This window comes from Pterocles gutturalis, unplaced genomic scaffold (assembly GCF_000699245.1).
Source record: "Pterocles gutturalis isolate BGI_N339 unplaced genomic scaffold, ASM69924v1 scaffold19038, whole genome shotgun sequence".
In the NCBI taxonomy this organism is placed as follows: domain Eukaryota; kingdom Metazoa; phylum Chordata; class Aves; order Pterocliformes; family Pteroclidae; genus Pterocles; species Pterocles gutturalis.
In genome coordinates this window covers 45,096-62,317 of record NW_010123477.1, presented here as the reverse complement: position 1 = coordinate 62,317, position 17,222 = coordinate 45,096, and the positions used below count along the sequence as shown (strand labels likewise).

The 17,222-nt window shown below is 39.7% G+C and overlaps 1 protein-coding gene across 1 annotated transcript in view; it reads left to right on the top strand.

Moving 5' to 3' along the window:
* Window positions 1-5,805: 5,805 nt before the first annotated feature.
* Window positions 5,806-17,222, top strand: part of LOC104465036 (transmembrane protein C15orf27-like) — a gene marked incomplete at its 3' end in the record, with an annotated part of 52,554 nt that continues 41,137 nt past the window's right edge. The window contains exons 1-2 of the mRNA XM_010077926.1: window positions 5,806-5,819; window positions 7,644-7,832. Coding sequence (XP_010076228.1) covers window positions 5,806-5,819; window positions 7,644-7,832 — 203 coding nt within the window. The remainder of the gene's footprint in view (window positions 5,820-7,643; window positions 7,833-17,222) is intronic.

Sequence of the window (17,222 nt, the reverse complement as noted above, 5' to 3'; positions counted from 1 at the left end):
GAACAAATACTTTATCAAATTATTGTCTTAAATAAAAGTGGGATTTGGGAGGGTCAGTTTAATCAAAAGATTTTGTCACAATGAACCTGTTCACACATTAGAGGTAAAAAGAAGAAACAATTTTCTTCCACCTGAAGTGAAGCCGAGGAAGTGCTTGGACCTCTCCTTGCAGGAGGTTTTCAGAGATTCCCCTTCAGAAGTGCAGGTTGCTGTATTTCTGAAGGAAGCGGTTTTGACATACATGACCAATAAAACTTTCTAAATGCAGATGTGGAGCTGGTTAAAATTCTCATAGAGAGGTTAAAACAAAAAACAGTTGCCAGAATAGTCAGGTTGTGATCCTAGGAAGCCTAGTTTCAGTTTTTGGAGACCTGTGACTTGCACTAGTAGAGTTGAGTGATCCTCAGGGTGGTATCAATGGTGTTAATCACAGAGGAGATTTGGCTGCTCTAATTCACAGAGCTAAATGTGGTTACCCCTAAATCACACTTATCCTTTCTCTTTGAAAGCTTCTGGGGTCATGTCTGGTTAGGTGTTTCCCCTACTCCTATCTTCCCTCTTGGTTTTTCTGGATAGCTCCATGACCTCCTTAGGATTGCCCAGTAGGAACCTTAATAGCCATCACTTGCATTTGAGCTTTAGACTGTATAAGAATTTTAATTTATAGACTGAAATAAAAATGTAACTTTTTTGCCCAAAGGAGACAAAATTCCATTTCCTGATGTGTACTAGATTCAGAATGAAAAGCCTTCAGTATGACCCAGAAGGAGAAGAAACCCATGCAGAAACCCTTTTAGTTTTTCCCCCCTTCCCCAGTCTGTTAAGCATTTCCAGGTTGGTTGCTTACTCCAGTTGAATATTGCCATTAGCAAAAGTTCAACACATCTTTGATTTGAGTATTCTGATCTTAAGTATTTTTCCACCATGCTGTTTGTTTTTATGGCTCTTCCCACAGTGCCCTGCCCTACCCTCTCAGTTTTGCTTACATAGCTATTTTTGGAGCTGTACTGTGACCTGTATCAGGGAAGCCATCCTGCTTTTTAAAAAAAAAAAGTTCAGGAAAAGAAAAATAGTTTTGTTGTTGCTGATTGAATTGTCAAATCAGTTTCCTGGTCCAGCTCACAGTAATGGCCCATGTGCAGGTGCATGGCTATGGCGTGGACAGAGGAGAGAGCAGAAGCTCGGCAAGAATACCTAAAACCTGCATTGCAGCTAACAGTGGTTGCCTCAAATTGTGTTTCCTTTGCATACAAACTGTGAGCCTGTCTGTGTGTGTCTATGCTGCTGTTGGGGGGCTGCATGGAAGAATCTTTAGTTAAAAGAACATGTTAGAATTTGGTTTTGTAGCTACATTTAAGTACATAAGCTCAGATGTTTCGTTTAGGGTCTGTATTTTGCACAGGGGTTGGCAGCTTCATGGTAATACTCCTGAGAAGGTGAGCAAATACAACAGATGACTTCAGCTCAGCTAAACAGGGTACAAGTTTGTAGAGACTTCGGTGGAAAAACTTTAAGTTAAATCATCTTCCATGGTAAAAGGCATGATTGCCATGCATAAGTGGACTACAGATTTATTACTACTTTTTTTTTTAAGTTTGCTCTTGGTGTTTTATTTTAGCTGAGAGTGTGTTTACAAACAACAAACACTATCTCATGTGTGCTACACTTTAACATCAGCTTTCCAAACTGTTCTGTGCTTTGTGTTGCTTAAGCTGGACTTTATCTCCTTATTAGCAAGCTACAGACAAGGTGTGTGACTGACGACAGGTGATTGATCTAAACATTAACAAATTAACTCAGTCAGGATGTGTGCTGGGCAAGAGCAGCAGCATGGACCTTTGCTCAACTATAGCGCATGACTCCACTTCTCAACCTGCGTGATTCTGAGCATAACCCGTGAACTGTGAAACCATTGCTTGCCAGTGCCTCCACAGAGGAGTGGGTGAAAGAGATTGAAATCAGGCACAGGGTACCTTGCTTTGAGGAACACTGGCATGTGTGGTACCTCTGCAAAGAACAGAGGAGGGCTGGAGGGCTTGCAAGGCAGGTACAGGACTTAAGCACTTTGAAGGTCTCGCATCTGAAAGAGCTCAGTGAACTGGGTACAACTTCCTTCACTCGCTGCAGAGGAGTGAAATCTGAGTCAGCTTTGCTGAGATTTGAACTGTGATCCTGCGCTTTTGAAGCTGGGCTGCTAGCCTACAAACTTGCCTCTATGCAGAAAACCAGATGCAGAAATATGCTTCCCGTCAGATTGCACTGTCCTTTTGGTACATCCAAGACAGTAAATGTTTCTGTTTTTTATGCCACTTTAAAGCTTGTACTAGAGACTTCTTGGGACTATACCTTCCTTTGTCATATCTCCTTTTTAAACTAATTCTGTTTAACTTGGGAAACTGTCATCCTAAAGCCATCTCCCCTTGAAAGCACACCACAAAACAAGTAGGGTTGCTGAACTCTCACAAAATGGGCACTGCTCATACTTGCATGGCAACTCAGCAGGCACTGTGTGCTGTCTGGTCTCAGTTCCAAGAAATGAAAAAAAACTCAACCTTGAAACTGTTAACTAACTCTCTCTGATGAAACCATGAGAGATGAGGTGCTTTTGTCTACTGAGCACTGAGTGGGGTAGGTGTGGCAAGTGCCATATGGAAAAATTTCCTCTCCTGGCTGGTTGATGGAGTACCCAGAGGTTGCCCTCTGCCCCCTGCCTGTCTCTGCTGATAGGGAGGAGAGGCATGTCATTGCTCTTTGCCTACGCTATATCCTATAGGAATGCAAGCAAGAGGTATGTGCAGAAGGGTGAGATCTCCCTGCTGCTCCTTGTTGCCTTTAAACACCACTCTGTTGCACAGAATTTTCCTGTGGAAGTTGGAAGTGTTTTATGCTGCTATAAAAGTTGTTTGTTTTTGTCCTTTTTTTTTTTTTAAGGAAGTTTTGAATGTAAGTTTTATGATGTGCAGTGGATGGAAAGAATAAGTTTCTGCAAAATATGACTATGTTAAGACATTTCTGTTGCTTGCATAAAACCTAGAAAGAAGCATGAATCATAGTAATCCCTTGAGGATATAAACAACCTATTACATCCATTTTGAAGGTTTCAGTTATGCTGCCCTCTTACTGTACATATTAACTACTTGTCTTTTTAATTCATTAAATCAGCTAATACATTACTCATCTGCGCCAGAAATTACTCACTTTTTGCCACTTTTTCTTAGGAAGGCTCCACTGAGTCCTTTGGAGGCTTGACTCTCTTACTCCTTTCAGGTCTCTTTCCACTTACTCTTCTCACTTCTGTGAGCGCCTTATGTCATGGTCACGACTGCTTCAGCTGGGGCAACTTGGACTCTGCTCCCTGCGGAACCATCACAGCTATTGGAAGAGCTTGCTGCACGGCTGTGAGTTGCTCCTTCAGTCCTGGTGGTGAGCAAACTTTCATCTGTAGGGCTGCCAACCTCAGTGAGAGGGAGCAGGTCTAGCTTATTGGTGTTGCCACTAGTCAGATTTGGTTGAGTTGTTAAAACAAAATTCTGTATGAACATGAACATATTTCCAGTTTTACAATGAAGAGACTGAATCTGTTTTCTGGAGAGGTAAATATTTCATGTTCATGTCCCATGAGCTGCTGGTCCTGCTGTTATGACTTAAGTTCCCTCAAAATCTTGAGATTAATCTAAAAAATAAGATTTTTTTTTTTAAAAATCTAGCTGTATATTTTTTTGTCATTGTTTTGTTTTCTGAACCCCTTTGGGAGGGAGGTTGTATTAGCACTGTGATGTCTTGCAAATAAATAAATGGTGAGGTTTTTACCGTGTTAAGAAATTCCCATATCTACATCTTTCTGCATGTCTTCTGAGGCCAGTTTCCATCAGTTTTCTTCCTATTTCCTAGAACAGCTGTATCCCCATTTACCTTTTATTCTCCAGGCCTGCAAATGCAGGTATAGCAGGATTCTCAGTTTAGTCAGTCTCACAAGACCAGTGCAGAGTACCTCATGCCTTTACCATTCTCTCAGGCTGAGTGCTTAGAACAATTGGTTTGGATAAAATTTTTCATTAAAAAGTGTTTTCTTGAAAAGTGTTGTAAAATGTCAACCCAAAATGAGATGTTGGGGAGCTAACATTGCAAAACAAGGCTGATAGTTATATTTTAGTTTTGTTGTGCTGGTAGGTGTAACAATTGCTATCATAAAGCTGTCATAGGGATACATGCACCAAATCCCTTCAGTGTGTGATTTAAACATGCATAATTTTAGGCAAGTGTTTTAGTATTTTGCTGTCTTTGGGATATAATAAAATAATTTCAGGACTGTGAAGGCCAGGGAAGAGACTCCTGTTGATATTGAATAGATGTTGAATCAAGTCTCTGCTGTATTGGGAAGGTTTATCTGAAAAAGTTGGCTTCTCACTCTGACTTTAGAAGTACTGCAAGGTTATAGATAAATGGAGTGTATGTGTTTTACTAAAATATATGCATTTTTCTGTTTTAAAGTTGGTCATATTTCTTTTCTTCATATGAATAATTGAATTGTTTTGGCTGGCTTATCTGAGGACGGTGATCACAGTGTAGACCCTTTCTTTTTGCATACCCAGGCACATCATCTGGAAAATCTGAGAATGCATTGACTAAATTTTACATTATTATAAGGTTACAAGACATGAAATAAAGACTTGGAAATGGGTCTACAAAGGATGTAAGTTCAATTTTATTTTTTGCTATCAAGTGATTGTTAAGGGTCATGCTTTTGCTATATTTGTGTCTCCACTGTAAATACTGGACTGATAGTAACAATTCAGCCTGTAAGTGACTCTAGTATAAGAAGTATTTTTCATTATAATGACATTTTTTGGTGTTATTGTCAGTAATATTCTAATTTGCCAATAACTGTTTCTGCTTAATTAAAATAAGAGTATGTTTTTATATGTTACTTAAAAAGTTATTTGGCATATAATCTTGATAGTAGTTTTACAAAGTCTCTCGTAAAATCTTTTTTAAATAATTTTTGTTTCTTATATGGTATTCCCCACCTTACATTTTTCCAGCTACTGAAACTTGTGTGTCAGTAGGTTTCATTCTCACAAGCTTGTCCTCTTCCATTGTGGTTGCCATGCCGTGGTCCAGGTGCAACACAAATGGAGATCTTGCAACAAGCAAATGTGTTAGTGGGTTTTGTTGATCAAAATAAGATCTTGAAAACAGCCCATCTAGAATGTTTGACCACGTGAATTAATGATTGGAAGAGACTGTCTAAAGTAGCAAAGAGAGTCAGGAGCACAGTTCAAACTGGAATATGGAGAACAAAACCCCAAACTTTGTTGACAAAGCTGATGGTCATCTCTATAAAATATATTAAATTGTGGGGGAAAAAATTTTGGTTTCCAGTAGAATTTGCATTCCTAAAGCCATGAGCTTTCTTTGAGAATACCCTCCTCTATCTAATCTTTGTTATCTTTCTCAACAATCTAGTGGTTTAAAGCAAGACTTGTATTCTTATAGAAGTTTATATGTGAGCAGGTGTCCATGTGTGTAAGTAAATGCACTGTAACTTCACAGCTTCCATAAAATGGAGGAATTAACCTGGAATAAAACTGCTTTGAAAAAGGATTGTGGGGGAAATAAAATTATTAGACAAACTCACAACATGACAACACCAGTGCAGCCCTTTGGTGTTCTTTTGACTGTGTTTTAGATAACTTTGTGTTGCTTCTCACAGAGACCTAATCTTGGGAGGCTAGAACTTTTGTGCAGAGCAGCTGGAATTAGTTAAATACCGGAACCACTGCTGATTTGGTTGCATCCTCCAACATGACCAATCCTCAGTAAGTACCGTGTGAGGATAGTTATAACTTATTTTTAATAGAAGGGAGCAGGTTCCTACCTGTAGGAGAATGTTGTTGTGACATCAAGAGGGTTCTATTGATATTATTGGAAGGAAAAGCTGATACTTTGAGGAATAGTAGGATTTGGTGAGTCATTTGAAGAGTGTGAATTAGCAGAAAAAAAAAATGAAGGCTGTACGCATGTCTGTCACTAACAGCCAATGGCTGCAAACTAGTATGCTATATTGTTTTCGTATCCATTTGCCTTTTTTATTTACTGACAACAAACCTGTCCCAAAGCTGTTTGCCAACACTAGTCTGTTGGTTTGTTTGGTTTTCTTTTCAGTCAAATCAGATTATGTCTGTCGATTAGTCTGTCTAAGAATACAAAAAGTAAGTACTGTTGAGAGGGGGAAGGCTGGAGCAACCCATTTCCTTTTTCTTTTGTAATACTGGAAATTGGATCATTGTATGTTCTTTCACACAAAAACTAAACAGCTTGGACTTGTAAAGGTGAATGTCCGCAGGATGGCACTAAAGGTGAAAATCAAAGAAAGTTCTTGCTAAAATTAGCTCCCTCGGGCTTCTGATTTCAGATTGTTTAAAGAGGAATACAGTTCTGTTGGAAATGAAAGAATCTCATTGTTTCTATTAGGAGTTAGACAAAGAATAAAATAAGCAGCCATTAGGTTGTTCAAATAGTGCTTCCTTTTACCTCTATTTTCTGCCATAGTATGACGCAGTTGCAGCCTTTCCCTGCCAAATACTTGACATATAACAGCATTTTCCGATTTTTAAAATTACTTTCTTGTGTAATGCTAGCAGCAGTTAGCTCCTTTTAATTTAGGAATAATGTTTTCTGTCCAAAAGTGTTAGTCTAATGGTGAGGCTTTGACCAATAGAACCTTTCTCTATCTCTTTCACATAGAATTTTAGTTCCTTCGCCCACATCCTTCGACTTAAAAGATATATGAGTTAAGAACTCTTCTAAATTATTCATTTTTTTCTGGAAAAAAAATGAGCTGTTATTCAGGTTGCTTGAATAGCTGGAAGATTTTAATAAGCTTCTTTAAAACAAAATTGCCAATGCAACTTTTGCAGTCAAATAACAGAGGGAAGTTGGGTGCTAAGCACTTTTTAACTATATCCCTAAGGAAAAAGAGTATCTTCTCACCTGCTGTTGAAAACATCTGACAAGCAGCCTGAGATTTCTTCAGAAGTTAACTGGCTCCTCTGGATGAAAGCTGGAGAAGTTTATGCTTGCACCTACTGTAAATCAAATTGAGCGAGCAGCTTTCCCTGGGCACTGCAAAGGATCAGTCACAGTGGATGAGGGGTCAAACTGCACCCATTAATTAACAGTTGATTTGTATATATAATGTTTAATAAGCTTAGCTATTCATTGCTCACTGATCTAACTTACAAAGCAGTGAGTTTTTAGTTGGTGTAGTTACATGCCTTCTTTCTGTTTTGCTTATGGGTTCATGCATTGTTTTCATATTTGTTTGTTTAGAACACATCCATTTGTATTTAGTGCTTTTGAAGCAGATTCAGCAGAGTGAAATGCTGTTCTCCTTTGACTGTGAGGTTTCTGCTGAGTTCAGTCAGATCTATAAAAGACAAGTTTGGACAGACTTGGTCTGTCCCCTCAGTGAGGATACCTCCCTCAGTGACCTTGCAAAGGTCTTTTAGGTTGCTGTCTTTCTAGGATTCTGTGAAGTTCTTATCTCTAACTTACTTTTACTTGCTTATTTATTTATATTTGTTTATGTGTATATGTGTGTGTAGAGAGAGGGTTTTTTATTTTGCTTACTGTATCTTCAGGCCTGCAATAGAAGGCGGTGTTTCAGAAGTTGAGATAATTTCACAGCAAGTGGAAGAAGAGACCAAAAGCATTGCTCCTGTACAGCTCGTTAATTTTGCTTATCGAGATCTACCTTTAGCTGCACTCGATCTGTCTGTGGCTGGGTCCCAGCTTTTGTCAAATTTGGATGAGGAGTACCAAAGAGAAGGGTAAGTACAAAGAACAGAATTTGGTTTTATGGTTTTAGGTCATAGGAATTTTGTGGCCTGTAAAAAAAAAAAAAAGGGAAACCTGGAGCTGGAGAAGTGCAGCCACTTGTTCTCAAACTCGTTTTAAAACCATTGTCACAGGATGGAAGTGACTTTTCCCGGTATTACTAATCTGTCCTGGTTTGGTGCTCTTAATCACAGCTGCTATTTGACCCCAGTCTCTGGAAGCCTTCTGTCAGGGGAAACTAGACCAAGTATCTAGCCCGTCAGGCAAGCAGAAGGGTCTGGTGAAAGCTCTTTGGGAAAGGTGTTTCAGGGTAACAGAGGGCTGGCTACTGTGATTCTTGTGCATAGCTGTACCTCTCGTGACTGAGAGAGAATGCCATGGTACCACTGATTCCTGGACAGAGTGCGTACTTTTTGCAGATTAATTTGAATTGCGTAGCTTGATTCTGTGGGAATGTTGTTTTGATACTGTATACGCATATGAAACTCCTGTTTTAATACAGCTGCTGTTCCAATTTTGTTGGAATAAAAGATCTTAATCAGTTCATAACATTTGCCCAAACATAAGCCAGTGTCAGATTATGTAGCATTGTTGTCCTACAGGACATTAGAAGTTGTCCTTATGCCTGGTTCAGGCTTGAAGTGGCTGTAGGTGTGGACTGCTATACTAAATTTTTTATGAAAGATTTGGGTCAACTGGAGAGAATTGAGAGGGAAGGCAGTGAGAATGATTAGAGGCTCAGAAAACCTGCCATGGAGTACTGATTGAAATAACTGTGTGTTTCAAGAGAAGAACAGGCATTCAGGGGAGCTTATAGGAGACTTCAGTGAGGAAGAGAAGAGTCTGTTATCAATCTCCATGATGTTTAAGACAAGAAGTAAAAAGCTTGAATTACAGCAAAGAAAGGAATAACAAGGGTGGCGAGGTGCTGGGGTAGACTGCTGGTGTGTATGGGGAGGAGGGGAAAAGAGTTGCAGTCGCTAGATGTTTTTAAGAAGATGCATTTGTCAGGAATGATAACATTATAGTTTAACATCTCTTGGGACAGATTGTGACCACTTGTGCCTAGCCCCTCTGATTCTGTGATTACTGTTCCACTGTGTGTTGCACTGAACGTGTATATACTCCACTGTCAATAGATCCATCTAAAAGCACTTCCCAGTGAGCCATATAGAGCTCTCATTGATGAAGACATTAAAAGGCTTTATATAAGCCTTCATTGATTAACAGCTGAATGTGTTTTAACCTGTGCTCAGGAATGAGCAGAGAGACCTGCTAGGTCTCTGCTCAGCAGGTATTCCGTATGGTAGTCAGGAAGCAGTATGTGGGGAAGGCTCTTGCCTTTAATTTCTTTCTGGAGATGTCTCATAAAGTCCAATTTGGAAAGTTGTTACTCCAAACAAGGGGAAACACATTTCGAGTAGGTTGTATAAGTATGGTACGACTGTAACATAAAATACCCTGCATAGCAAAAGAGGCACTTGAAAATTAATTTGAGTATGCAGGTGTAACCCTCAGGCTATTTTGGTGCTGCGTAAATACCAGTTCAGTTCAAATATGCATTTTTATGATCTTAAACTCAATTCTTCACTGTGCCAAAGTGCACAGATCTCTCATTGTAACCATTTGAGCAGCTTTGCAGTCTTAAGCATGGAAATAGACTTGTCATTCTTTTCCTCAGCAGAGATCTTTTCCTTCACACAGACTTCTTTTGTGGCTTTATCACTCTGAATGGAACTAAGCAGGTGCCATCCAGACCTCCTAGCTGCAGAGTGGATTCTGTGAAGAAAATTCAGAGTTTTAGTTTGTATGTCTCAATGCATTTTGGCTGATTGTGTTCAGCTGAGTCCCACAACTGCATCTGCCTTGTGGGAATGGCAGCTTCTTCCTTTCAGAACCACTGATCGCAACTGATGCCCTGTGACATTCAGGAGCAGAGCTGAGCTCAAGAAGCCCAGCAGCAAAAGTAAAATACTGTCCCCATACTACCTCATGTCTTGGTTGGGAATGTGTCTGGTTTTACGAAAGCAGTGTAATTTCTTTCTCACGGCCTTGTTAGATGTGACTGGCTTCCACCTGAGTAAGAAGGAGGTAGGGTGGTTCAGATCAGTTTGCTGCAGGAACTGACAGCTACATCTCCCTCGTGAGTGCAGAGAGTGATGTGGGAAGGGCAGCACAGGAGGTGGCAGAAAATGTCCAAGTCCCTGTAGTTGCCCCCAGCATCTGTACTTGTAACTGTGAAGCCCTGTTACCCCAGTGCTTCCACACAGGTTGTAGGTGGAGATACCAGAAGATAACTGCCAATGCCAGAGTACTAAAAGATGGTGTAGGACTGATCTTCCTCTCCATAGCAGTCTGCCTTTGTCTCAGACTCCAAGTATTGCCTTCTGTATACTTTTCCCTGAGAATTTCAGGGAAGGTGCCAACCTGTATGACCTGCATGTATTCTGTATGGCTCTGTTGTAGCTGATCTAGGCAAGTTGTAGGCACTCTTAACTGCAAGGCTCTGCAGCAGGAAGGTCTGGCACATTCCTGTGCTTGGAAAATGCTGGGTGGTTGTTACAAGGTGCATCTGCCCATCACCTTGTGTTTTTCAACATGTTCGTCCACAATTCCTAGTTCCTGATGTGGGTTGTCACACTTCATCACTAGTAAGTCTCCATCTCCATGCATGGAGCAACAGGAGAGACATCAGATGAATGAGTGGGCAATAAAGGAGTCTTCTGATTTAATGGTGTAGTGTTGTGTGCACCCAAAGGCTTTCCTCTGTCTTTCGTTCTTTAAGGCCAGAAAGTGTTCAAGGTCCAAGCACAAGTACAAATTTAACCTGATTGCTAACTAGGGGAGTTTTTTGTTTTGCCAGAGAGAATGTTTCTCAATAAACCTGATATTAATAGGCAACCAGGAATATGTGGGTCATAGTTTGGCCCTCTTTATTTTCCTGGAAACTCTCCATGGCATCAGACTAACTACTCTTCCCACAAAAAAAAAAAAAAAAAAAAAAGAAAAAAAAGAAAAGGAAAAGCAAAAGCAAAAGGAAAGGAAAATTATGGTCTGTCTTTTGTTACATCGACCGTATGTAAACTGACATTCCTGTGGCCTTAAAGATTCTGGTATAAAAATTGTGCAGTTTTGGTGGGTCTTTGCTCTATCATATTAAATACTCAGGGCAGTCAGTTCCCATCTGTGAGTGGTGTTGAAAGAATTTTGTGGACAGTTTGAGCTGGTTTTGTCAGAAATTTAGTTTACAATGCTGATCCCTGTGCAAAGCAGTAAAGAAAAGATCATGCATTAAACCTGTCCCTGAAGTACACCTGTAAGTACTGAAAGGGTAATCAGGCAAGAAAAACCTTTCTGCTCTCCCAAAACCCTCAAACAAAACACAAAATATGTCATCTTCTAATGTGGGTTGGGCAAAAATTCTTTTCCTTCTGTAGACTTCTCAAACAAGGAAAGTATAAAGGTTTACATGATGGAAGTTGGCTAAATTGGATGGAATCTGCATGCAAATATTCTCTCTATAAGTTGTGAGGGTGGGCTGGCTTTGCCTTCTTTGCACTGAAGAGGTGTAAGGTGCCTGTGGTCTCTGCATGTGGGATAGGAGGGATTCCTGCATCTGGCTTGCTCCCTAGCTGCACTGAGGTTGTGCCTGGGGTTAATAGAGCTGTGGGTCTTCCTCTTCAGAAAAAGGAAATTTTCTGATAAATGCCAACAATGTGTAATGAAGACATTTTGAGTTTTATCTGACTATAGCAGTCTCTGTTTATAAAGGTGTATCTCTTCCACCCTGTGTAGCACTGTGAAGAAATAGCAGCTTGGTTCTCAGAACCAATATGAGCGTGGTGCTCATTACTTATGTGTCCTGCTGATCTGCCCTGCAGTTAACTTGTTAGAATCCTCCTTCGATACCACTGCAGTGCACTGTACTGCATGCTTAGACATTGCAGAAATGATGGAGGCATAGGCTGGAGACGTGTATATGAGAAATAAACTAATGCAGACAAAGTGCCATGGATGCCAAGGGGAACACATGGTGTACAATTCTAACATATCTGTAACAGATTAGGTGATACTCATGTACAGAAAGCAGCAGCAAAGCTGATTTTCTTTGTGTCTCTGAATTTATTGGAGAGGCTGCATTGAAATCTGTTTCCATAAAAAGAGTATGTGAACATTTCTTTCAGGACACTAATTGCCCAGAGAGCTAAGGAGATTTTAAAATGTTAACATTAGCTTTAAGTGCCACTCCTAATTTCTTTTTCTTCAGTCAACTATTATTTTTTCCAAAAAATACTTTCTCTCTTCTGTTTTTTCATCAATGACCAATAAAAATGATGGGGAATAGTTGAAAAATTGACAACATGCAGAAAGTGGTACATGTGTGCTGAAGACAAGTGGTGATAGAGAAAAGCTCTGTTTCCTGTATTTTTCCAATTAGGGGAGATAATTCCTAGTAAGTTACAAAAGAATTTACAGACAGTTGCAGGACAGGCTGTATATATTTTTTTTGTGTATATGTGGTTAGTCAGTGAGCCTGTCTCTTGATAAAGATCTGTGTTTAATGGGGGTAGGAAGCAAGGGAAGAGAGATATAGCAACTTTAAATCATTTGTTGCATTTGTTTTAGATTGCAGCTCTTGAATTTTTATATGTTAAATTTGAAACACGAAGGTGCTTTCCAATACTGTGTTTTACATCAACAGCTGTAAAGGTTGGGAGTTCATGCGGTTAATGTGACTCGCTTGACATCAGCTGTAAATAGTCACGCCATTGTGATTTAATCATCTGTGATCATCTGTTCATAGATTTATTTGGTTGCAGCTAGAAAATGCATTAAACAGTAGGAATATCTGAAAAAAAGAAAACTTAAGGGACAGAGAGAAAAAGGAAGGGAAACCAAAACTGAGAACAGAGATTTACAGAGATTGAGAAGCTAACACCAGAAAGTTGTGAGCTTTTAATTTTAAATTGGTTACAAGCTTTCACTGATAAATGTATTAATCCATCCTGGGAGAAAAAGATGTCTGTTCCTTCAGTTTGTCTTCTGTAATTGCACCAAATGGATGCCATTATTTCTGGTTTTCATAGTCATCTTTCAGTTTTAATTTTGATCTCTTTGAGGAATTTTGTGTTTTTTACAAAGCTTAAAGGTGCTTTAACTAAAAGAACTTGAATGGACCAAGTTCTCACATTTCTCTTGTTTTCTGCTTTTCTTGTCTTTATCTGTCAGCATAATTAAAAACCAGCTCCTTTTCTGAAAAGTTCTCTGTACCTCATGTAGATCCTGGAGCATATGATGTTGATCCAAGGTGAATAATGAGGTCCAAGCTTGAGATACAGTGCAAAGGTTTTGGAGGGCAGAACTATTTCATGTAGTGAGCAAGCTCCTTGTATTTACAGAAGTGACTTTAAATTTATTTTTAGCTGCCAGCTACAGTCTGAATCCAGAAGGATGGTGCAAAATGTTAACAGCAAAATACAGTGAATGAGATTGTAGTGGTGATTTGTTCTTTGTGCAGTATGTTATCACTGCTACTCTCTGTGCTCTGGTCCAAAACGAAGCCCTGCACTGCAGCAGAAAATGAGCATTCAGCACAACAGAACCTGCGAGGTGACCGGCTCTGTACTAGAGAATGCATGAAATTTTGGGCTGTGTTACAGGCATGTTCAGTGATCTAGAAACTTCTTTTCCTGCACAGATCCTTTAAAGTGTTTATCTTTGTAAACGTTGTTTTCCAGAATAGCTCATTGCTGTGTTTATCCTAGTACCTAGATCCTCTGAGTGTGTCCCTCTAATGTAGCACCAGTTGGGAGAGGGAGTGCTACTATAGGTAAAAAAAAAAAAAAGTATTAATTTTCTGCCTCAGTGATTTTCAGGCTTTTTTGGTTTGTAGCTATTTCTGTATTTTTCCAACTGAACTTGCTTTTCCTAGGCACTTTTTGTGGGTAGAAATGTAGTAGGTGTACCCACAGACCACTGTTTGCAAAGCTCTTTACTGGAGAGTGGAAATGACATGGGTCTAATTTATTTGTCTTATAATTATGTAAACGGGAGGCGATATAGCTTGGTGCAAAAATTGGAAGATGGATAAGGAACAGGACAAAGAAGAAATGTGGAAAATAGGAGTATTGGTCTGGAAGGAGAGTCCACGAAAAGGTCAGCTAAATGCTGAGCATCAGCCTAAAAGTAAATCAGATGCTAGGATTCATTAGGAAAGGAGTAGGGAATAAAAGAGAGGACATTGTTGTGCCTCTCTGTATATCCAGGCTTTGCCCACGTCTTGAACGTGAGTGTAGTTCTGGTCCCTGGAGGAGACTGGAAAAGAAAAGACTTCCTGGAAAAGATTCAAAGGAACACAGTAATCAAAGATGTGATACAACTTTTATTGAAGATTACTGTGTAAGCTACGACTCTTCAATCTGGAAAAGAGAAGGCTGATATCAAATTTGATTGAGATTACAAAATCTGTGACACAGAGGGGTTAAAATAAGGTTGACACCCCCCCTCCCCTGCCAATAGAGGTGCTAGGGTACATTAATAGGCCCAGTTCAGAAGAAACAGAAAGAGGATGCTCTTTGCACAGTGAGCAGTAGATGTGTCAAACTGCTTTCTAAAGGATGTGTGGCTCCTAAAAGCTTATCTAGCCTTGAGAGGAGGTTGGCCAAACTTGTGGAAGATAAATTAATTGAAGGTTACCAAGTAGAATCTGAGAAACCACATTCCTGGAAATGTTCAAGGTCTGATTGCATGGCGCTCTGAGCAACCTGATCCAGTTGAAGAAATCCCTGCGCATTGCGGGGGGGTAGGCCAGATGGCCTTTAAAGGTCCTTTCCAACCCAAACGATTCTATGATCTGTCTCAGAAAGTCACCAAGTTGAAAATAGTTCGATGCTGTGAGAGTTTTGATGGGAAGTATTCTGTGTTTGCCTTGTTCTTATTCATCTTGAGACATCTGCTCATGGCCACAGTTGGGACAGGATACCAAGCCTTTGTTCTGACCTAGTATGGCTGTTCTTATGTTTCTTAGAAGTTGGTTTTGAGAATTATGTTAGTGTTTTGCTAAAGACCTTAACAGAAAAAGGAGAAGCCTAATAAGCAATTTTCTGATGAGAAGAGTAATGTACCAGGTATTCACAAGGATGTCTGTGAGCAAACGGTGTGATATACACCAATAATAAAGGCACAAATGGTCCTAGAAAGCATAAAGTAATTCAAATAGAGCTGGGAAGCATTCGTGTAATTAAACTTATTCCAAAATAATGTGTACTGCTCTAGTTGTCTTGTATTCACATGCAGAAGGAACTAATAGGCCAGTTATAGAAACTGTATGTAATGGAATATAGAACTGTAGCATGTAATCTCCTCATAAATTTGAGCTATGTAGGATAACTTATTTTTTTGAAAGATCTGTGTAGCTGAGTTTCTGATCTAAGCTTCAAACTTAGTGTAGCTTTGCAGTATCATAGTTTCACAAAAAGCATGGGCTTTAGATAGATTAAATGAGGGGATGCCATTGCTATATATAAACGTATTGTGGACAAAAGGCCAGCAAGGGAAAAGAACTAATAAAGCTAAAGAACAGCATTGGCTCAAGAGCAGGTATGTATAAACTGGCCATATGTGAGTTTAGGCAGAAAACGGGGGGAGTCTTTCTGGCCATTTGAGCAGCAGAGTTTTGGAGCAGTCCTTCAAGAAATGTAATGGGGTTGGAAACAGTAAAACTTGTAGAGGGGAAAAAAAGGATGAAGATGCTCTCAATAGTTAAATTAAGCTTGTAGGAGAAGCCCAGGAAAGGGGTGCAGAGCTCTATCTGTTCCTTGGAGTTGCTCAAGGCCCCCAACTGCTCCCTGTATCGTGCTGTGAGGCTGTGCTGGTCTGTGTTGTCTCAGACAGATTTTTTATTGTTACTTAGCCTTTTGGTGTTCCTGTCACTTCCTGGCTATGGCCTTTCTACTTCTTCAGTTAGTAATTTGGATCTCATCCATCCTTCTGTTTTCTGATCATTGCCATCTTGTGAGATGCAAACACTTGCTGTTTAGCCAAAAAAAGAAAAAGGTAAGGTATAATGCAGATTTTGCGGTATTGTTTGCGAGACCAGAAAACAGAAAAGGGGACAGCCGTTAACAGCTTGAACAAATTGTTTGTAGCGGTTCTTAACCAGATAAATATGTTAAACCTTTCCCAGTTTTGTCTTATGTTCTGTTCTCCAAGCTGTTTATTAACAAAACTAGCAGTGATGATGACAGTCTGGTTTTGCACGAAGCTGTGTGTGAAAGTATCTTTAAAAAGAATTACCCCTGGTAAAATGCCACTACATATATTTTGATGTCTCAAAGTTTTTTTTTATTTTGTTGAAACTTTACAGCCCTATGTCACCATCAACCAAGAAATTCCCGTGCTAGTACATTGATTTCATCCAGGCTTTGTAAGAAAGGTAAATAATATTTCTGTTGTAGAGATGGAGTAACTGAGGTACCTAATTGAATCTGTTGGAAGTCTTGCAGTAAAGTTGTCCTAATTCATATTTTACTTGCATCCGTATAGTGCTCAGCATCCACAAACAACCCACAACCCAGTCAGGGCACCAAAAGAAGTTGTACTTGTTCTCTGAACGAAATAGGGCACTTTTTTTTTTTTTTTTTTTGATCTGGAGTGAGGGTAAAAGGTGTTTTACTTGTATGTGTTTAGTATGTAATCTCTTCATAAATTTATGAGCATATTTTTGTTTTTTTGGAAGGTCTGTGTAGCTGAGTTTCTAATGTGAGCTTTAAACTTAGTGTAGCTTTGCAGTATCACAGGGAAATGGCCAGGATTTGGAAGGTAAGTTTAAACCCACACTAATTCTGGTAGGGATTTGTTTTTCTCAAGTACCAGCTTTCCCCTCTGTTGAATGGACGAGCCCTCACACATGGGCAGGGACAGATACTGCTCTACTAAGACAGGTTACAGGGCTGAAGAAGAGGAGATTTGTGCATTTGAAGTCAGCGTGGTTGTTATGTCAATGGGTTTCTGTAAAAGATATTTCCAGTTGGAATATAGTGACTTGTATTACTTACGTCCATCCCTCACAAGAGGTAAGAAATTAAAAAAGCAAAACCCAAACAACAGCAACCCAAGGCAAGATGAGGACTGTACTATATAGGAGTGTAGAAGTAGCAGGGAACGAGCTAACTAAGCAGCACCCAGGAAAGAAACCATCCAGTGCTCTTTGTAGAGCACAATGTGATGGTTAACCTCGATGGATTCGGAGGAGTTGGAGCAAGTCTGGGACAAGGGCTGCTGGGCAGTGATGTGAAGATGCTAAGCACTGTCCATTCACAGGACAAGCGTTGCGCAAATGCTCCTTGCTGTATTAAAATAAGATAGGAAACCAGAGGTGTTTT